Source organism: Zootoca vivipara, chromosome 9, assembly GCF_965207765.1.
Source record: "Zootoca vivipara chromosome 9, rZooViv2.hap1.1, whole genome shotgun sequence".
Classification (NCBI taxonomy): Eukaryota; Metazoa; Chordata; class Lepidosauria; order Squamata; family Lacertidae; genus Zootoca; species Zootoca vivipara.
Window position 1 is genome coordinate 42,456,793 of NC_142592.1, and position 22,395 is coordinate 42,479,187.

The 22,395-nt window shown below is 44.0% G+C and overlaps 1 protein-coding gene across 3 annotated transcripts in view; it reads right to left on the minus strand.

Moving 5' to 3' along the window:
- CACNA1I (calcium voltage-gated channel subunit alpha1 I) overlaps positions 1-22,395 on the minus strand; it is a 279,689-nt gene that overhangs the window by 134,638 nt on the left and 122,656 nt on the right. For 2 of the 3 annotated variants that reach the window (XM_088652075.1, XM_088652074.1), the window contains exons 2-3: positions 19,167-19,278; positions 18,460-18,593 (exon numbers count right to left, since the gene is read on the minus strand). In XM_088652075.1, the coding sequence (XP_088508201.1) occupies positions 18,460-18,593; positions 19,167-19,278 (246 nt within the window). Of the gene's footprint in view, positions 1-18,459; positions 18,594-19,166; positions 19,279-22,395 lie in introns of those variants that run through there. The other variant, XM_035128273.3, reaches the window with a different exon arrangement.

Consider the following 22,395-nt stretch of genomic DNA (forward strand, 5'->3'; position numbering starts at 1 on the left):
CTGTAGTAGGTTAAAATGCAACCCCTCTGGAAGTTTTTTTACTTAGCTGTCTTGAATATGCACTATGTGGGTGTCCAGAAACACCTTTGTTTATTACTTCTATACATTTCCATATATAATTTGCAGCTGTGTCCTGGAGATCTGCAGCCGCAACAGAGTTCCTTATTGATAGAGTAAGACTGAAAATCCCATAGGAAGAAGTCTCTTTGCCCTCTTTCCCACCCCATTTGCTGAGGTCAGCTTTTAGCTTGCAACCCACAGAACAGTTGACACAACTTGTCAGGCACGCAGAATTAATCATTTGGGCCTTGGCACAGCATATGAAGAATCCACCGTGACATCTCTGAGGCAGGGCCAGAGGCTCTCGTCAAAGAAAGTTACTTCAGTTTTGCCTGTGCTTTAAAGAACAGGCTGGTTAGTCATTTTGAGACGCACAAAAGGGGCAATGAAGAGTGAAAAATGGGAGAAAGGAAGAGGTGGGGGAACACAGTTTGCCAGGCTTGTTTGGTATTTTTTACCATATGCGTTGTCAACTGTCAAAATCAATAAAGCATTTGCTCCAGAAAATTCTGACATTAACATTCATCTCCAGTTTCTGACATTATCTTCTTCTCAGTTTCCAGAGGGGTTACATCTGATGAAGTGAACTGTAGTCAACAGATGCTTAGGCATTAGGGAATTATTTGCTATTTTTTTATAAGTGCCACAAAAACTCTTTGTTGTTTTATCTCCCCTGCATGCTCTGTATTCAAATCCTACCTTATATTGAATTTCTTTTCACATTTCCATCCTCATCACTGTCTGGCCTTTAAAATGATTTTAAATGTCTGCCCTTTCCTGAAAGGGAAATACCCTGTCCCTGTGGATGGAAAAGAGATGGGGCGAGAGCTCTTTTTCTGCTCCCTGCTTAGAAGAAAGAGGGAAATTGTGTGCTCCTCTACTGGAGATGAGGATTTACAACTTTAAAACAAAAGTATCTTATCAAAAGAAGAGGTCCACAAAATTGCAGGACGTTGCTGGTGTGGGCGGGTGGGGAGAGCTGCTGGCCAGTCGTTGCTGACAATACTATGCTAGATGGTACAGTATGAACTGTCATAAGCATCTTTCCCTGTGAAAAAAGGACACTTGCACCAAACACATGCCTCTGGAAAGACCCATAGGTAGAATAATAAAATTGCAAAGAGGGAAAGGTCCCAAAGGCTCATCTGCTCCAGCTCACTGCAATGCAGGAATCGGAACTAGGCATGTACAACTGCAAAACAGCCTTCAAATTCCCGGGTTCAATTCCTCCTTTCTCCTCTTGAGAACAAACAAAAACTCTCACAGGAGTGGAATTAAAACAAACCCTCTGGCTGAACCCTTGGAGGGCTGCTGCCAATCAGGATACTGGGGTAGATAGCTTCATTGCAAGCCCAAGGGTCGCTCTATGGGTGCTCACTTGGCGCTAGCGTGACTATAAGCACAGCTGCTGTGTCTGCTGACCTTGGGCATCACCCTGCTCCCTCTTCTTTCCTGCTGTGCTCCTTTTTTGTTTTCTAGCATATGCTTCACCTGCCCTCTAGCATCTAAGGACATTAAAAAACAACAACAACAGCCATATGTATCTGCAATTTTAGCAACTATTATTTTTCTTCATTCTCATCGCTCAGGGAAATCTTTACCCGAGGACAGAAAACAACCCTCCTAGGCCCAAGCTCTGCAAACTTCTCTAATGGCCGCGCCAATAATAAAAGGGTGGGTGGGGGAGGAACGTAGAAGCAGCTTAAACTTCCCAGCCTGCCATCTCCTTAAGAGTCCATTACTGTCTGGTTAGTGTGCCCCATTAGTGCTAATGGCAATGACACGGCGGAGCAAGAGAAGGGCGGGCAAGAGAGCAAACAAGCAGCTAAATTGCTTAAGTGGGTGGTGAGTGTCACACAAGACACACGCCATCAGACCTCGTTATGAAAAGTGTGCACCATGGCTCATCTGCAAAGCAAAAGCGGCAAAGAGCCCTGGAAGTAACAACCAGAGACTGACTGATCCAGTGGCTCACAAACCAGTTCCAGGCTCCAGATTGGGAGCAACTTCTACTCAAATCGTGCCTAAGCTTGACACCACAAATGCAGCAGAACACAGCTCCTCTGCCTCTCAGATAGATTAGGCTCTGACATGATTGCCTGTGTTGATCATGTTGGCCATTTCACAGTGTTAATCATGTTGACCTCTCACAAGCAGGGGAAGGAATGTGGCTGATCTGTGCTAGCATGCCCACTGGCTGTTCTTTTTCTGAGCATGATTTAAAGTGCAACTTATCCTATATATTTTGGAAAGTTTTCTGTTTCCTATGTATTTGGACGCCTCTTAAAATAGAACCAAATTTTGTGTGATGGTTCCTGAAACCAAGCAGCAGATTTCCATCTACGTTTGGACACAACTGGACACAACTTTGAATCAAGATGGCAGACTAAACATTTCAAAGCTGCACCAATTTAACCACTGATTTCAAACTGATTTGGGGGTTTCTTAGGATTATTGAGCAATGTCAGGCATGAGATGGCTAGTGACTTATAAATTGGCCTGGGCTTCCACTTGGAGAGATCACAGCTGGCATATGTGATCTTCAGCCCTTCCTAAATTTATCCTCCACCGACTTGTTCATGCCTATCTTGCCCTGACCAACACATTTCTGTTGCACTCAACTCTCCCCCTCTCCCCCAGCCCATTTCTTCTCCCAATTCAGCTACCCCATCTGACTAGCTCAGCTCTCATTTACCACTCTCTTCTGCAGCCAAGGAGTTGCGGAAGCGGGCTTCCGGGTTCAGCGCCAGCGCCGATCGGCGGGGTTTCGTCTTGTCTCCGAGACGGCCCGTCCCTGCTAGGAGTGGGGAGGGCAGCGAGAGCGACGCTGCGCCCCTTAGAACCTCGGGAAGGGCGTCCCGGGGGCAAATTTGCTCGGCACAGCCCCAATCCGGACTCCCCAACCCTTCGGCTAGCTCTAATAAGAGCTCCGGAGCGAGGAGGGTAGAAGTCACGGGGGCCATTTTGAGCGGCAACGTTATTCTAGCAGGGAGAAGCTTCAAGCCGAAGGCGGAGAGCGCTGGATTCTTCCGAAAATAAAACGATTGGAAACAAGACTGTAAGTAACCTCACGATTTGGATTATAAAACAATTTGGATCTGGGAGAGAGGGGAGAAAAGAGGAAGCCACCCCCCCCCACGGCAACAAAAGAGACAGTAAATAGAAACCCGAAGCCGTAAACAGAAGATTTGCAATTCAAAAGGATCCCTCAAAGGCATCAAAGAGAATCTCCCCTTTGATGCAGGGTGAAAGGGGAGAGAGACTGTGGTTGTGAGTGCCCTGCAGCAAGAGGTAAAGACTAAGAAAAACCTTTCTTTTCCTCGGGAGCCGGCAGCCCAGACAACCCAGTGAGTTGATCAGGATTTATAAGTCAATTTTTATTTCACTTTGTATTTCTGGACTTTGTGGAATTTCTTTTTTGGTTTAAATGTTTGTGAAATGTGAGTTCGAACTTTATTGTTAATAAGACTTGAAGAATGCAGCCAGTTTGTTAAAATGGAGTCGAGAAAATAAACTGTGATCATATTCCACCCCACGTGACAAGTTTTGACCTTGGCAGGATTGAACTATGTCAACAAAAAAGTGTTCCCCTGAGTTCCAGCGGTCTGTTTTGACCTTAATGTGGGAAACAAGAATAGAACTATGTCAAGAGGAGACACGACGGCAAGAGTTACAGCAACAATTTCAGATGGTGATGGCAGAATATGATTTTTTAGAAGATGAAGCTTTTGACACTGAAAAAGATGAATGTGAGAATGACAATGATGGTGACTGTGATTTGGAAGGAAAAGATGAAGATGAGGACTGTGATGATTCAACACAAAATGAAGCACACCACGAAAAAAATGATGACTTTACTCTACAAAAAGTTGGATGGAGTGCCCTGCCTTTGAGGGGGCACGATTGGTATTACTGGAACTCCAGAACGCCCACAGGGAAGAAGGAAAAAATATGCAGAGAAGAGAAGAAATTCAGGGGTCCTGTATGGTGGCCTGGATGGCAAAAGACTGTAAACAGGGGGTGGGGTGAAGGGAAAGTGATGTTGTGATTATAAGGATGGATTAACAGGTTTATAACTGGTCTGCTGATTATGGAATTTGCTGGATTGGGGGGGTGGAGCCGATAATCGGGGATGTAAGGTTAAATTGAGAATAGTTATAGTTTTAAAAGTGAATGGATTTTGGAAAAATGTGAAAATATGGAGGCTTATAGAGGGAGTAAAAATTAGGCACGGGAAGATAAAATGGGAGTTTGATTTTTCAGTGATTTGAATATTAGATGAAAATGTTAACAATTGATTTATAAGTTGTATAAGATACAAAGGTGTATTTTTATAAAGTAAGAAACTGTTGCAGATGATAAAAAAGGGATGAAAATCGGGGAAGGGGGGGGAGGGGAAGCCCACAAAATATGGTTTTACAATTATGAATGTAAGAAAAATTTTTCTGTTTTGTATTGTTTTTTTCTCTTTTTTTGCCCTTTCTTTTTTCTCTTTTTTCCTATTTCTATTTTTCTCTTTTTTTGGTATGACAATAGATGGTTGGATGGATGGCCTCCTGCGTACTGCCCTGGTTTGCTGGAGCTCCCTGGTGGCAGGGGGGGCTTTGGGGTCAGGGGAGGGGGAGGAGGACAGAAATCCAAGCATAAAATGGACCATCTCTGACTGTTCACATACATGGGATACTTCTGTGGCAGGGGAGGACCCATGTGGGTGGGTAGGAAGGAGGTGGAAAAGGTGTTTATGTATGTACCGTTTTTTTTTTTGTATTTTGTAAAATTAATAAAAAGTATGTTTAAAAAAAAAAAGGAGTTGCAGAAGCACCCTTGGTGGAGTGCTCTAATCACAGGGCTGGCAGCAGCCCTCATTAAGCTCCCTGCTACCCTCATTCCCAAGCTCCTGATCTGAATATAGCTTTCTGAAGACATCAGAGCCAGGAGACAGGGTGTAATTTCGGCCCTTCCAGCTTTCTTTCTTACCAATAGAGGGTGTTCTCCCCCCCCCTTTACTCTGTTTCTTCTCCTAGCACTGAATAAGACATATCTTCTGGGAGTGAAAAATTAATTACTAATTACACAGTTACTTTAGTGTGCAGTCCTGAAGCTGAGAAGCTCAACACCCCAAGTAGTGAATAGCTTAATTGAGTAAGTAGGTTTTTTTATTTAATCAGGGATTTGTTTATTTCTCGACACCCATCCCTCGATGCCCAGAACCTGGTTATTTCACACCCCTGTTCTGTTCAGATTTCTCCCAAAACATAGAAAGGAAACGCCAGACTCCATTAAGAGTGGCAGCGATGCTTTGAAGCTAATGTGCGGAGGCATAAGCAGTCACTTCAAGTGGCGACTAACTTAGTGTGGATTGCACAGCTCTCAGGGGTGGAGTGGGGTGGCCGCTCTGGTTTTTGAGCTGAGACGGATTTCTAAAAGGGAAAAAACACACACACACAGTTGTTTGGAAGATAAAAGAAGCCTAAACACTGCCTTGGTTTCCAAAAATTGATCCTGGCATCCTGCAAAGCCCAGTTTTAAAAATAACGGGTTGCAATCTTTATTGAACACTTATTTGAGAGTAAGACCTACTGAATTCAGGTCTGTGGCTCAATCCTAGTCTGTTTTGCCCAAAGGTCCCAGGTTCAATCCTTGGCATCTCCAGGTAGGGTTGCGCTATCTGAAATCCTGGCTAGTCAGAACTGACCAGGTATCTTCAACTTTTACAAATTCACGATCTGCTTTCAAACGCCATGCATTTGAGGACCCACTTCTCAATCTTTTACCATATATTTGCATGATGGTTATGCTCCTGTCACAAGCAGCGGCCCACTAGAGGGTCCTGACCCACCAGCTGAAGACCAGAGCTGTAGACAATAAATACCCTGGGAGCTGGACCAGTGGCTTGACTCATATAAGGCAGCTTCCTCTGTTCCGAACTTACTTCCAACTGAACATGCACAGAATTCAGATGAGAGTCAACCTATAGGAAACTACCAAGCAGGATTTCAGCACAAGAGCACTCTCCCCTCCCACAGCTTCCAGCTACTGGTGTTCAAATATTCCAAGTGGTATTAAGTGATTGGCAGGGTGCAATCCTACACTTAATCTCAGGTCAGAGGGTATAGCAAGGCAGCCTGCATGTGTGAGGCTGAAAGCATCAGGCGCATTTGGTGCCTGGTTTGTTACCCTCCTAAGCATCTGAGCACTAATTTATTGTTGTGAAAATATACTTAAGTGTTCTGTGCTGAAAAACATGACATCACTGATTCTTTATAACTGTCAAGCTTTGACTATCCCCTGTTGCTCTTTCTTGCAAACCTCTGTCAAAGAAATGATGCCGTGGGCATTTTCCAAACAGACTTCTTTTAGATTGTGGGTGTATGTCTTTTACATTTCATTAATTAAGGATAATGAGACAAATTATATTAAATGTACGTTTCACATTAACAGAAGGGTGAGTTTTGTTTTGTCAGTAGTTAATTTAACAAACATGTCAAATTCTTAGGAAATTTGGCCTTCCTTCTTTCACTCCAGTGTTTTGACATCACAGCATTGGCCGTATAATTTCCTTTCCCAATGACAGAATAGGCAATTCTCTTCTGTGCTTTGTAGAACATGCTCTTGCAGCGATAACCATATATGAAATTAATCCATGCAGAGTTATTCGTATGTCATGTCTGTATGTTAACAAAAAATATTAAGGGGTCAAGACACAATTGTTCGAGATATTCTTGATATGTTGATTCTATTCTAGAATTCCACAGCAACTAAACAAGCCCAACATATTGGGAAGCTGTTCTTATTTATCTTATGATTAGTGCAATATACCAATGTGATGTTAATCTGGAAATAATAATAATAATAATAATAATAATAATAATAATAATTTATTTATACCCCACCCATCTGGCTGGGTTTCCCCAGCCACTCTGGGCAGCTTCCAACAAAATATTAAAATACAATAGCCTGTTAAACATTAAAAGCCTCCCTAAACAGGGCTGCCTTCAGATGTCTTCTAAAAGACTTGTAGTTGTTTTTCTATCTGACATCTGGTGGGAGGGCATTCCACAGGGTGGGTGCCACTACCGGTAAGGTCCTCTGCCTGGTTCCCTGTAATTTGGCTTCTCGCAGCGAGGAAACCACCAGAAGGCTCTTGGTGCTGGACCTTAGTGTCCGGGCAGAACAATGGAGGTGGAGACACTCCTTCGGGTATACAGGACCGAGGCCGTTTAGGGCTTTAAAGGTCAGCACCAACACTTTGAATTGTGCTCGGAAACGTACTGGGAGCCAATGTAGGTATTTCAAGACCGGTGTTATGTGGTCTCGGCGGCCGCTCCCAGTCACCAGTCTAGCTGGTGGAAGAACCCTGAGTGAAAGGCTGGTAACTGATCTCCCAGGATGAGAGACTTGGAGAGAAAAGGAAATCTCCCAGGGCAGAGCATGGGCAGGGGTCCTGTCAGTTTTCTGTGGGGTGGGGTGGGGGGTGGGATTAAGAGCTACTTTTGGCTAGGGAGACTATTCTGTATTTGTGCACTATTTTTGTACTTTAGATACACTGCTGTCAAAAGTGCCAAAAGGCCAGACTGGAAAATGCTCACATCCCAATCTAGCCCACTGCATGGATTACTTAGTTCATCACTCAGAGGTCTTGTTATTTAGGGCTGATAAACTGAATGAATGAATGAATGGCATCCAAGCACGAGTGCATTGGCACTCCAATCATAACTCCATTGACCCTGGTGATCCACATGGGGACAGCATATCAAAATACGATATACATGATGATAACCTTTTTTGTACAGCAACTAATAAATAAGATGAAATATAATATGCATAGGTCAAAACTTCATGGCTGATCTCCTGGGGGGTAGGATTAGAAAGCCACCACGTAATTTTGGCCTGAGTGCGTTGGATCTCAAATACAGGGTGCATTTGAACATGCTATCCCTACAGGGAGTGCTGAGGTAGAGAGGGCAGACCTGCTCATGCTCCCATCCATGCAATATGCTGGATCAGTGGGGAATTGTTTTTATCCAATCTGGCCCCAAATGGAACAGACAGGTTTACCAAGATCTTGCCCACTGTTTGTCATGTCTTCTCCTGATTCATTCTAGAATGAAGGCTCAAAAGCATGTTGTAGATTAGACACATTTTTTTGGTTAATCAGATTTCCCTCCGGAAAGCACTTTAACTGCTGCCCTTGATCTAATAATTTCTTAATATACAAATTTAGTTGTAAAAGAAATCAAACCATAGATCATAGCTGCCAAGTTTTCCCTTTTCTCACGAGGAAGCCTATTCTGCATAAGGGAATTTCCCTTTAAAAAGGGATAACTTGGCAGCTATGCCATAGATGTGAATTATTGTTCGGTTGGAATTAAATCAGGCTAGATCTAAGTATATTAAGCCTCATTGATTGCAATGGAGGAGACTGAAGAACTAGGATTTACAGGGCTTAATTTTGGCTAGATCATTCCCTATATTAGTATTGTTTTATTGTACTTGCTCTCCCCTTCATCTTTCTATTGTACCTTTAATTAACACATTTTAAAGTTTTAAATAACACAGATCACTGATCAAAGCTTGCAATTGAAAAAGTAGACAAAGGGGAAAGCAACAAGACAAAAGGGCAGGGTTGATAAAGACTATGGTTAACACACGTATGCGGTTGGATGCAATTAAGTACAAACTTAAATAAATTACAGCCTATGATCACCAAAATTATAGTGTATCACAAGTAGAGAGCAAGAAGGTCTAGGGCAGACCAATGTCAGAGGTGCCTGTTCACTGACAGTAAGGGGTTCAGTAACACATACTCAGATGACTCAAGGAACTAGGGCACAACACAACAAGTTATATGAGGAACATGAGTGCTTCCTAACCCCAGTTGTAGCGAGCAACAGGAAATAGGTTATCAAACTTATCAGCTGTAGTTCAGCAGTCCCTATGAAGCCTAACATTGGAAGGAGTTAGTATTCAGAAAGCTGCGAATATGAAATATTAATTCTCTAACAGCAGTGTTTACATTACAGTCCTGAAAAGCCAGCTTGTGGTTTACGCTATCAATGGCTACTAGTCACAATGGCGCTATGTTCTACCTCCACGGTGAGTTGCTGGGAATTGCAGGTGAGCAAAGTGCTGTCGTGCTCATGTCCTGCTTGCAGGCTTCCCACAAGCACCAGGTTGGCCACTTTGAGAGCAGGATGCTGGACTAGATGGGCCATTCACCTCAAGTTTCAAATCTTTATTGCGTTAGCATACAGCCATAGCAAAATAAAACAATACAAAAATGCCAGAGACAAGCAACGAAACATAATTCAAGGTGGTGTTGTTGGCGTAATAGCATTTAAATTACCCTAAGACAATGATGCAAAGGTTTAAGTGCCAGCGCCAAAAATCGAATATGCGGATATATGTGAAGCATAAAATAGCCCAAAATAGGCTCGACACATTGAGTTAAAAATATAAAAGAGAGCATTAAAACAGGTCCAGGCATAGGACACACTACCCTGTCAGGGTAGCCCTGAGTTTCAGAGCCTGCACTATGAAGATTGCCACCCCACGTGAAATTTGGGGATTTGCGTCCACAAGAAGCGATTTCAAACAGTCTTCCTTAGATGTAATGGTGGACGGGATCAAGAGGAGGAGCTTAGAGCTTATTGGCCATTCACCTGATCCAGCAGGCTCTTCTTCTGTTCTGCCACAGAGTGGTCCAACATGCAACCCTAGAGCCACATGTGGCCCTCATATTTTCTGGCAGCCCTCAGCAACATCTGACGGCCCCTGCAGGCCTCGAACTGCCTTCCCAAAGCTGGGTAAGGGAGGCGCTGGGCTTTGGGGAGGAGGCATGAGGGCTCTGACTGGGTCCTGGAGTCCTCCTTCCTCATTCCCAAAGCCGCCTTTCCCAGCTTTGGGAAGGAGATGGGAAGGCTCTAGGACCTGGTCAGAGCCTCATTCTTCCTTCTCAAAACCTGGTGCCTCACATAGCCAGCTTTGGGAAGGTAGCATAAGGGCTGGGTTGTGTGGGGGGGCGTCAAATTTTGGCCTTGCCCCCCCCCCACCCAATAAGGTAGTGTGCAGCCTGCGGATTCCATGCTGAAACACATTTGCGGCCCATTTGCTATGAAGAGCTGGGCTTCCCTATTCTGCCAGCTTTGCAAGACAAAGGGAGCATAGATTACAACTGATGGAATATAATAATGTTCTACAGTTTAGCTGTAAAACCAGGCAAAAATAATGCAATCTGAGTGCTCTTGACTTTAGCATGCACAGAGGACTATGATTAGAATGCATGCAGACATTAAAGCACTTGCCCCCGATCTTAACTGTTAATGTGTGTGAAGTAGTGGGGACAATGAGTACAGGAGAGGTCTTCAAGGTCAGAAAGAAGGGTTTCCTGGATTTAAAAAAAAACTGGCACATAAGACACAGACACCAGAACAGGTAACATATATTATTCTTTCTGGTCTGGAAAATGTCTTCTCGGCAGAGATTATACGCTACCTTATATAGTCAGTGGTGGCACCCCCATTGAGACAGGCAAAGTATGTGTCTTAACCTGACACATGGGTAAGTTTCACCTGAAATAAGATTAGGCACCCTGACAGTTCAGCTAGCTGGTGACTCAGTGTGGGTAGCATGAATCATGCAATCCACATTAGCAGAGATACATTAATATCTCATACCAAATGCCAAGACAGGCATCCCAAAGGGAGAACAAATTCTTATGTTTGCAAGCAGCAAAAACCGAATGAAGCCAAATGGAGGGTAAAATGTAACCTGTACATTTGGAGATGGTCTTCCTAGGTTTGGAATCAGTCTCTCTCCTGAACTGGTGATCAGTGATGTAGTGGGGAGGAGGTGCATGAAGACTGCAGCTCCAAGACTTCTTTCTGAGCAAGAGTGATAACATCATCTGCCAAGGTGCTTTGATAACTGACAGTCTTTCCTTGCGCTGGCAAGTGAATGATGTGATAATGAAGCGTTCATATTTGTTTGCGGCATGTTAACATAGAGCAGGGACGTGGGTGGCGACGGGGTGAGCTCCCGTTGCTCGGTCCCAGCTCCTGCCCACCTAGCTGTTCGAAAGCACGTCAAAGTGCAAGTAGATAAATAGGTACCGCTCTGGCGGGAAGGTAAACGGAGTTTCTGTGCACTGCTCTGGTTCGCCACATGACCCGGAAAAACTGTCTGAGGAAAAATGTCAGCTCCCTTGGCCAGTAAAGCGAGATGAGCGCCGCAACCCCAGAGTCGTTCACGACTGGACTTAACTGTCAGGGGTCCTTTACCTTTTTTTAACATAGAGTAGGCGTCCTCAACCTCAGCTCTCCAGATGTTTTGAGACTACAATTCCCATCATCCCTGACCACAGGTCCTGCTAGCTAGGGATCATGGGAGTTGTAGGCCAAAAACATCTGGAGGGCCGAGGTTGAGGAAGCCTGACATAGAGGAAGCCAAACAAGGGAGAAAACAACCAAGGAGAGGCTGGGTACTTTTTTCCTTTTCTTTGATGGCGTTCCTCCTTTGTGCTGTGCTAGCACTTCTTTGCAAGATTGTTAGCAGTTCTAATTTACAGCTAAATTTATTTTTTTTTAAAATTGACTGGCTGAAGGTCTTTTCTTAAGGCTCAGTGTATTTTACCTGTTGAACGTATGCCGTCAAAAGCAAGCACCACTGAATCCACTGGGAACTATACCTAGGACTGAAGTCCCAATAATCCAACCAAGATGATATCATGCCGGTGTACTGCTGTTCTTTTAGATGGGTGGGGGTGATAACTGCTGCTTGACATTATGCACTCCCTTGGGGCCAGGGTGGCTAAGGAAGCTGCTGCGATGAGCTCCTGCACTTCATAATTTATCACTACATAGGGATGGGGGTGGGGATTCAATTTAGGCAAACTGATTTGAATTGATTGGTTTTGCTGATTATTTTATTATTTGATTCTTTTTCTAAACTGCTTTGAGGGGTGTATGCATTTATGAAATAAACAAATGAAATTATGAACATACAGTTCACCTTTAAAGGTGAACCCAACAAGGATGGCCAAAACACAGCCATCCTTCAAAATTCAAACTTATCTGAATTTTGCAGTGTTTTCTCCAGCCAAGTAAAATGCAGGCACCTGGGTAAAGTGTGCTTATACATCCATATATAACATTAAACAATACATTATATTCTGGATAATTGCTTTGCAAAAATGTGTATAACAGGAGAATTTTGCACTAAAATGCTGGTGAATTTTCAAGAGGGTTTTTTTCTTTTTAAGCAACTGATATGGAGATGTGGAATACTAAATACTGAAAGAATGAGAAACAGAGAGAAACTTAAGCTGACAGATTTGTCCATCCCTAACACTACAGCACTGTTGAAGATCTGCTGAAACATAGGGCTACCTTTTCAAAATTGCCATCTGATTTGGTACACTCAGCTTTAGGCATCTTTAACGACTTTGGTTGTCAATAATTTGTGTGTATAAGTTCCTTTCAGATAAGGTGTTGCTGGGCATGTACCATCAATCGCAGATCAGTCCTTGAAAAGAAAACCAGTCACTGAAGGAGATCATGTCACAAACAGGTGGAAGAGGGAACAGCCTCATGTTTGGGCAACAGCTGCCAAAGACTGGCCACATTCAACACCTGGAAACCTGCAGCTTAATCCTACCAAACAACTGGAGAGAGGCTCCAAATTCCAGACTTATCATTTATTTCTGCAGTTTTATTTAACCCAACATGTGCACGCACGCACAAATGCTTTCATTTTGGGAGCTGTCTGATTTCTTAATGGAAATGGCAAAGAAGGAAAATATTGATTTAGGGCCTTTTATTTTAAAATTCACTCCATAAGCCAGGAAAGGGGGGGGGGAGATAATCAAGTTCTAGTGATGTCAATTCTCTTTGCCATGGCAACTGTACATTTTTAGTGACAGCGGAGTCTTCCTCCTGAAGCTGCAAAACTGCATGGGGAGTGGGGGCGAGAAGGGCAAGGAACAGACAGTGGGATTTATTTAGGTAAAACTGTAACTCTTGAAATTTGCAGGAGGGAGAAGACAAGGAAGATAGCCAAGTAAACAAAATAGGCATATCTGTGTTGGAGATTCATTCCCTGTGTCTGCTGTCATGGGAATGTTGTCTATCACATGACTGTATGTTTTTTATTCCACAGAGTGGAAAATGACGAAGACAGGATGTTTGTGTTACTGTGTTTCCTGAAGTGGGACTATTGTCCTTTGTTCATTCTCTTTGCTGCCTGATGCTAGAGAGAGGAGCCATGTTGCAGTGCTCTCTGTGTGTTTATATGTAAATAAAAGTAGATTAGCCAAAATGCTGAGTTGTTGAGTTCTGTTACGCAACTGCGCAAACTCTGCGGATCCGTAAGTGTGCTGATGTCAGTTGGCATCAGTTGCTGTGATTTCAGGCTGAAGAAAGCTTTTTGAACGATCGACCAGGAGGATAGGAACATGCCAGTCGGGCATGTGTCTCTGCCAGGGTCCTACTCAAGAGTAGGAGATCTAACAATCTGCTCTTATGTATGTAGCCAGGAGGTTTGTTTTATATATTTTAGTTTAGATTTGTAGCTTGACCTAACAAGAGCTTAGAGCATGTTGCAGTGGAGCAATATCCACAAATGACTGGTTTTGTTGTTATGCCTCATTTTCATACCGGGTACGATCCCCAGAGACAGAGATATTGTAGCTAACTACTTTTCTGTAGCCTCTTCCCATAAGAGAACATGCTGCCTCTCTTTTCAGTCCCACCCACCCAAAGTAAACTTGGGAATTCAAAGGCAATGATTTAAGCTTTGGAGTTTGACTTTTGAAATGCCAAGGTAATTTCACAGCAAACATTTCCCTTTCTGTCCCTCTTTTCTGAGAATGCTATAGAGAGAGTCATAGATTTCTAAAGTTGGAAGGGACCACAAGGGCCATTTAGTCCAACCCCCTGCGCAATCCCAGGTCCAATTAATCCAAGATACATTTCCCTCCAATGTGATAAGATTCAGATTGTTCTGAGTTAACTTTTGCTTATTATAAAGGGCTATCAGTTTATTGGCAGAATCACGAGCAACAGAAGACAGTTCCAAGGTACCATTCAGAAGCAATGGCTTTTGGAGTCATTTTGGTAGGTGCACAATTGTCATGTGGATTTCCTTCCACCTGCTCATTAGACCCCCATCACGGCACAGGCTCTTACTGTGAACAATTTTTGTCTCAGTTCTCTACAGCAAAAGTGGCACCCATATATATATATTACTTTGCAATATATATTATTTAAATATTCATTCATATATAATTGGTGCTGTCCCAAGAGATGCCTCATTGCTTTTCTGTTTTCTGTAGTGTTGTTTGTTCATTTTGAGTAAGTTGTTTGCTGCTAGACACAGTCTAAGTGCACAAAAGCTGCAATCCTAGGCCTGCTTACTCAGAAGAAAGTGCCACCGAATTCAATGAGCCTTACTCTGTGGTAAAATGGGTTTGGAATGCTTCTTGCTGTGAATATTAAAAACCAATGGAATGCATCATTCATTATTGCTCTTTTCAGATGGAAATTAGCTTGGGCCATTACATTTCAGCAGACACACGAGCATACACACACATGGCTATTTTCTGAATAGAATATGTGTTTATGAAATAAAGTGCTGCAATTTTTTAAAAAATGATTTATATGCAATTAAGTGGCAGGAGTAATTCATACAATACAGGACACAATGAGCAAATATCAACAGGGTGCTAAACTGGCCCTGCCTGATGCCAGAGTGAGGGAAGCAAGACAGGATGAGAGTTTATACTGAAATGTGAAATTAAGTTAGTGAGATAGGCTGCAATCCTAACCCCATTTACCTGGCAATAAGCCCCACTGAATTCAATGACACTTACTTCTAAGTAGACATGGTGAGAATTGCAGCTATAGATGACTTTGTGATCTATAGCTTTATTAATGTTGTCCATTTATTAACTTTGTCTTTATGGTGTCACAGGACTCTTAGTTGTTTTTGCTCCGGAAGACTAACAGTGCGACCCCTCTTGAAAGTCATTAACTTTGGAAGAAAACACACAGGGAAGGTAAATGAATTGTTGGTGGCTGAGCTATGCCCGTCTGTTGCATGCCACAATGTACATTAACCAATGTAAAGTTTCACATCTTGCAAAACAAGCAAATTGCTGTGATATGGAGAAGACGAAGTGGAAATGTGAATGAATGTTGAAACATTATTTTCCTAATGTTCACTGAATATTTTCATTTTTGCACAAGAATACTAAATGCTGTGTCAACATGGACAGAGAAATAACAGAATGGATACTGAAGGAAGGAAGGAAGGAAGGAAGGAAGGAAGGAAGGAAAGAAGGAAAGAAGGAAAGAAGGAAAGAAGGAAAGAAGGAAAGAAGGAAAGAAGGAAAGAAGGAAAGAAGGAAAGAAGGAAAGAAAGTGGAGGAAAATGGGATTTCTCCAAACACACCTGTGTGGCTTGCTTCTAGTGCTTAAACATACTGTAGGAGGTTTCATAGTTGTGTAGCCATACAACTGCTAGCACATTTGCAAAGTTAAGCAGGGTCCAGTATGCTTTCAAATTGGGTGGGGGACCATGTGTTGAGATTCCTGTGTTGCGCAGGGGGTTGGACTGGGTCTCTTCTAATTCTACAATTCTTCCTCCCTTCATAATCATTTTTGGTCAGACATTTTTAAATATCACCATGAAATGAGTGAGATGCATTCTGAAGCTTTTGTTTTAGTCCATATGGTCATGTCAATGCAATGTCTAACATCAGTGTTGGCTGCCGTGTCCGCTCAGGAAGTTGTGTGCCGGCCCTTGATTGTGCAGCATAACCTTTCCCAGCATATGTTCTCCTATCGCTGGGATGGCATAACAATATGCAAGCTGACCAGGACACATTTGCACACCGAGCCCATTGTACAGTTACAGGCTCATCTGCATAGATTTCATTCGGATGAAGTTGAGGGCCTTTGGATGTTGAACTGCGTGTTGGAACAAGGCTGCTAAACTACCCACGGGCTGTGAGATAGTGCCTTACTGAATATGTTGAGCAGGCAGGCACTGTTGGGGAAAACGAATTCCTAACAACAGATGGTATTTATATCAAATGTCTTTCTGGAGCTGGCATAAGAGGGTGAACTGCATTTTGGGGTACAGCTAGATTTAGCTGCTCCTAGTCTTTTGGGATTCATTGACTTCTGACTGGGGCAACTGCTTGCCTTGTTCTCCTGTGGATTTCCTGTAGATTATTTGGCAGGTATTAAGGATCCAGAAATCGATTCCAAAGACCTTCAAGAGGGTATGAGTTTTAAACTGAAATATACATTTTGCGTTTTGTGTGTGGGTCTTCTTCTTCTTTTGCATTACTTGCTTCAAGAGTGAAAGATAGCCATAGATACAAGCTGTGTTTCCTTATGTGGGGGGCATACCTGCCAAGTCTCCCAAGGAAAAATGTGGGATCAGCAGCGGCGCGGAACCAGAAGTTGCATAGAAGCAACTTCCGGAGCCGCTCTGACCATGTGTGGGCACCGGAAATAGGGGAGAGCGGCACCGGAAGTCGCTTCTACGCATGCCCGGCGGCCATCTTGGTGGTGGCTGCATGGCGGCGGCCATCTTGGTGACAGCCGCCGCCATGCGGCCACCACTAAGATGGCTGCTGGGCATGCGTGGAAGCGACTTCCGGTGCCGCTCTGCCCTATTTCCGGTGCCCACACATGGGAAGAGCAGCACCCAAAATGGAGGCTCCCTGGCAGGTAGGAAATCCGGGGGATTTCTGGGATTTTTCTCCATTCAGGAGAACAGCGGGAAATGGATTAAAACCCCAGGGTTTCCCGTGAAAAACGGGATACTTGGCAGCTAAGGTGGGTGGGGGTCAAGAGCAGACATGGACCATAAGAGCCCTGCTGGATCAGACCAAAGGCTACCTAAGTCCAGCATTGTCTTTCCCACACTGGCAAATCAGAAGTATCCAGGAAGCCTGCAGGCAGGACAGGAAGGTGATGGCCCTTTCCTATTTTCATCCTCAAGCAGCTGGGACTCAGTAGCACACATCCTCTGCAGCTGGAGGCTATGTATTGCCATCATTACCAGTAGTCAGACTCCTCCTCTATGAACTCACCTAATAATCCCTTTTTAAATGCATCTTTCAAAGTCCCAGACTTTCAATTGCAAGGAGGTTATAACCCAGACGTTTGCTCACTCTTGGTTCAGTATGATGGGGAATATTATCTGCTCACATGCAGAAATGGCCGGCCTTGGGCTTAGGACTGGTGCGTCTCTCAAAGGGGGAAACAATTTCTCATTTGCACATGCCACTTAATTTGACTGTATGACATTTGAAATTGGCCAGCACTGAACATTGCGGCTGGACTAAACGGCGAGGACAACAGAAGCTGCTAGACGGCAATAAAGCATCGAGGCTGATTTAAAATAAGCCAGGTGGCTGGCAATGCTGTGCTGACTCACTAGGCTGAATACAAGCAAATAAATGCTGCAACCATTCATGCAAGGGGCCTGCTGTCTGCTCAGGCTTGAACCCACTGCCAGTTCAGGCAGTGAGTTGCGGATAAAGGTGATAGGTTTCTATGCATGCTTACAGGATGGAGAGGGAAGTCTGGTCCTCGGAGCAACAATGCTCTCCCCTTGATATAGCCCATTTGATAAAGGAAACCATTTTGCAAAGCTGTGCCCACCAGCGCAGGCAGTGAATTCTCGCCAACCATTTGACTAGCAAATCCTTACGGGCCCCTTGCTCAGGGTGGAATGAGACACGTGAAGTGGAAACTAGCACTTTACTATAGCAACTTGGCTGTTAAAAACACTCAAATGTCAACATGTCCCTGAGGTGTGCTTAGGTGGGCCAATAGGATGCAAAGGCAGAAGCACAATGTTTTGGTTCGGGGTTTTTTTAAATGAAGATACTCTGAATGCCAACAGTCTGTAAAAGAAAACCACACTGATTTGATCAAAGAGATTCTTCTCTGTTCCCACCTGCCTTTCTTCTGTGCCTTATATTTTCCAGCAAGTGCCCATAATTATGCCCAGAGGGGAGCCATATATTGCAGGGATCTCTGTGGGGAGGACATGTGTTTCTGTCTCTTCTATAAGCACAGACTTATTGCATTTCCCCCCACAACACATATCCATCTTTTGCAGAGAGCTGGCCATATGGGATCAGGGCAGGGCACAGTTGAGTGAACCTAACACCCAGCTCTTCTCCTGGATGCAGCCTATTTACATAGAACTCAAGAGGAGCAATGAGACCACAGACTGAAGTACACGAGATTCCAATCTATATTCATACTCTGCTTGGCCCTGCACTGTGTTCAAAGCACACTAATAGATAGTGCCCCGTTCCCATTTTGGCGGCTTTTATCCAACAGTTATCAGAATTTCAAAAAGGAGGCAGGAACTTACCCAGCCATAACAATGAAGAAATCCAGGCGGTTCCAAGTGTCTCCAAGGTAGCATTTCTTGCCAAAGATCCCCAAGGCCACCATTTTAAAAACCATCTCCATGGCAAAGAAGATGAAGATGAAATCGTCAAAAACCTGAAAGACCCATAAGAATAAGTGAGGTGGGGTTCAACTTGTCTCCACGGCTACTTTCCCCTCCACCTTATACTTCACAATGTATTGAACAAGTACTGTATTAATTTCAATACTCAGAACAAATATACACTGACATAACACTCTTCCGCACTGTATTTGGGATGTTTCATTGTCGTAAATGACAGCAGTCGCTTCTTGTAGCAGCAATGCGGTCTGGTCTTGCATTGGAAAGCACAAAAGCAGATGTGCTGGTTCTGACAGAAAAGCCAGAAGTATTGCCAAGGCAGGCAAGGAAGAGGGTGGCTCTTTCCTCCCCTTCTTGTGTTGTAGGAGGGAAGGGAAGAAACAGCAGTGTTGCCTGTGTCAATTGTGTACAGGGCAAAGGAAGGGAGATGGTAGAAGCCCACAGGAAGGTCCTGTGACAAACCAGGCTCCTGAGTTTTGAGAACAAAGGGCTCACCAGTCTACTCTGAAGCAAGAGTGGCTTGGCAGTCTGAGAAACCCCAAGCGGGTGGGTTAGAGGGGGCAACATGGTGGTTCACCTACTGCCATTATGGAGGAGGAGTTACCTACCTGCAAAATTTTACATCTGTTGGAGAGGCAGTCCATATCATCACAAGGCTGGTACATCCCAAGGGTCACACAATTCAGTAGGATCACCATCATACTGACAAACTCAAACCAAGTGCGAGGAAGAAATAAAGTCAAGGAAAAACACTCAGCCAGAAAGAGTGCAACCAAGTCCAAGTTCTGGCAGAATAAAAACATTTGAAACACACACACAAATCCCATACGCAACAAAAACAAATCTCTCAAACACCTCACTTCAGACTATGCAGCAGGTACACCACCGGACCAAAGGGACTTCATAGGAATATATACATCAGGTGGTAAATCTGTTCCTGAGTAAAACCACTCCAGGTTGCTGTTGGAGGAAGGAGGAAATCACATAGAGTAAAGCAAAGTCCTGTATAAATGCAAATCTGAATGCAATATTCAACCTGAAAAAACGCAAGCATCAATTTCTAAGCATCTGATAAATCCTTTTAAAACCAGATATAATAAACACATCTTTATGACATTCTGTATGCATAGGCTGGAAAGAACATCAGAACAGTAGGTTTATATGAGTAGGGTTCTTTCCCCTCTTTTTGTAGCATCAATTTGTTTTCCCCCCATATCGCCCATTAAGAAAACTCAATAAACAACCCTCCCCCCTGCCCCACCAATGACAAAATATCTTAGAACTTACAGTTACAATTCTCCTCACATTTATGTTGGTGCACTTAGCATCAAACAACATCAACCAAAAGCAGTCTCATTCAACGCACTTGGTACAAACATATAAACCCTCTTCATGCCATTGGCAGACTAGCGAGGTTGTGTGTTAACACCCCATGCCAACCACTTCCATGGGTTGAGGCCCTGTCTGCAGCTAATGAGTCTGCCAAATGTATGTAGGTTTCAGCTCATGGGAACAGCCTGTGTGAGCGGCCTTGGAGAGGGCCAAGGCAAATGTGCATAGTGCGGCTCTCCTCCCTTGAGTGATCATTGTGATGAGTTTGACAGTGCCTGAAGAGGGCCAAGTTCAGAGGTTCTGCTTCCAAACATTATTATTATTAATTGCCTTCCACATACATACAAGGCAAAGTACAAACTATAATAAAAACAGCTAAAAACCAGTTTAAAACAGCATGGAAAATAACAGCAAATTAATGTTAAAAACAATACAAAGTAGACACCCATGGCAGTGACACGTTCATTCAATTGGGAAAGCTTGTTGGAAACAAATATGCCATCCGTTGTTTCTGGAAAGTGCAGATACCGGGCACCTGTTGTGTCTCAACAGAAATGCTATTCCACAGGAAAGGGACAGCCACACTAAAAGCCCTGCTCTGAGTTACTGCACTGGCCATGAGGCTTCCATTTAAAAAAAAATGGATTTCTGCCTCCTGTGTTGACTTCTAATTTGGTGAATTCATTCATCCATTATCAATACATCCCAATGTTTTGAACCCTGTCCCCTTCTATTGGCATTTCCATTTTTGTGCAATCTTTTATTTCTTAAGAACTGCTGGATCAGAGCAAAGGCTCATCTAATCAAACATCGTGTTTTCCACAGTAGCCAACCAGATATCTCTGGGAAGTCAACAAGCAGGGCATGAGTGCAATAGCTCTCTCTCTCCTGCTGTTGCTCCCCAGCAAATGGTCTTCAGAGGCATACTGCTTCTGACCTGGAGGTCATCCTGACTAGTGGCCATAGATAGCCTTAACCTGAATTTGAATAATTCTCTTTTAAAGCTGTCCAAGTTGGCAACAACCATTACCCGGGGCCAGTGCTAGGGTTTTTTGCGCCCTAGGCGAGATCACCTTCTGCCCCCCCCCCGCAGGGGTCAGCAAACTTTTTCAGGAGGGGGTCAGTCCACTGTCCCTCAGACCTTGTGGGGGGCCGGACCCACCCCCTCCCAAAAGCCCACTCACGCCGCTGCCGCTGCCCCTCATCTTGCAGTCAGCATAGCAACAGCACAGTATGGCGATTCCGTGGGGTTATGCAAACATATTATTGCAGGTGTCTTACTTGCGCGTTTAAATAGCATTTCCTGCTATTTGATGAGAAATGAGAATATTTCAATGCAAAGGTGTTCTGTCTGGGTTTTATGGAAATGTAATGATTTGAAGTTATTGTTTCCAAGACACTTTGCCTTGTATTTCATCAAACTTGCTCACTACAGCATGGCAGGCTTAATACTTGCAATGCATTCCTCTGCATGTCCATGCAGAAGTAAACACCGCTGAGTTCAGTGGGATTGACTCCCAGATAAAGTGTTACAGAATTGCTGTCTGGACAAAGTGCCCAGAGGAACCCAGCAAAGGTGGTGAAGAACCAGAATATCCAATCCTATGTAGAAAAGCTGAAGGAGTTGCATATGATTTTTAACCTGGAAAAGAGATTATTAAGCAGTATGCGATAAGCCATCTTCAGCTATTTGAAGAGCTGCCTTGACTAGGGTCTGACGAGGGTCTAAAATAACAGGTTCTTCCACCTCCAGTACTGAAGGTGGCATGCCTCTTGAATTCCAGTTGCTGAAAACCACAAGCAAGAAGAGTGCTGTTGCACTCATGTCCTCCTGCCTGAGGGCTTCCTACAGGCATCTTGTTGGCCCCTGTGAGAACAGGATGCTGTGCTAGATGGAACTTGAACTTGCTCCAGAGGGGACCTCTTAATCTAATTCTTAATGGAGGGGCAATCCCATGGGTAAGGCAGCCTCTAATTTCAAAAATTTTAAAGTACCCAATGGATGGAAATACCGCAACAGGAAGCGTGCTGCAAAACACCAGCGCCATACAATTCTCCTCTTCAGAGCTCCTGCATGGTTGATTAGCTAGTGAATCCCCCCAACAACAAAAAAAGAAAAGTTTAGCGTCCCTCAGCTGGGCGGAGGCGGCCGAGGTCACCGCGGCTGCGATACCAGCCTGCGCCACAAGGGGTCGGGGCCGAGACTGGTGTTTGCTTTAACTGCGGAGGGAGGGATAAAGGAAACATCTCTTAATTATGAGAAAGAAAAGTCGGGTGGGGGAGATTTTCATGTGTCTATGCTTTTATTTCGTACAAGGAAAGAGCAGGAATGCTGGAATCCTGCGCAGGCAAACGCTGTGCGTTGGGGGGGGGAAGAGAAAATGTCAACGATTTATGTGCCCAGGAAGGTTCTGGCTTTTAAAAGGTTCTTTAATAGCTTTGTTTAAACTCCTGCACCCAACCAGCAAAGAAGGGCATCCTTGGCGCCGCTTGCAGGTGCATTCA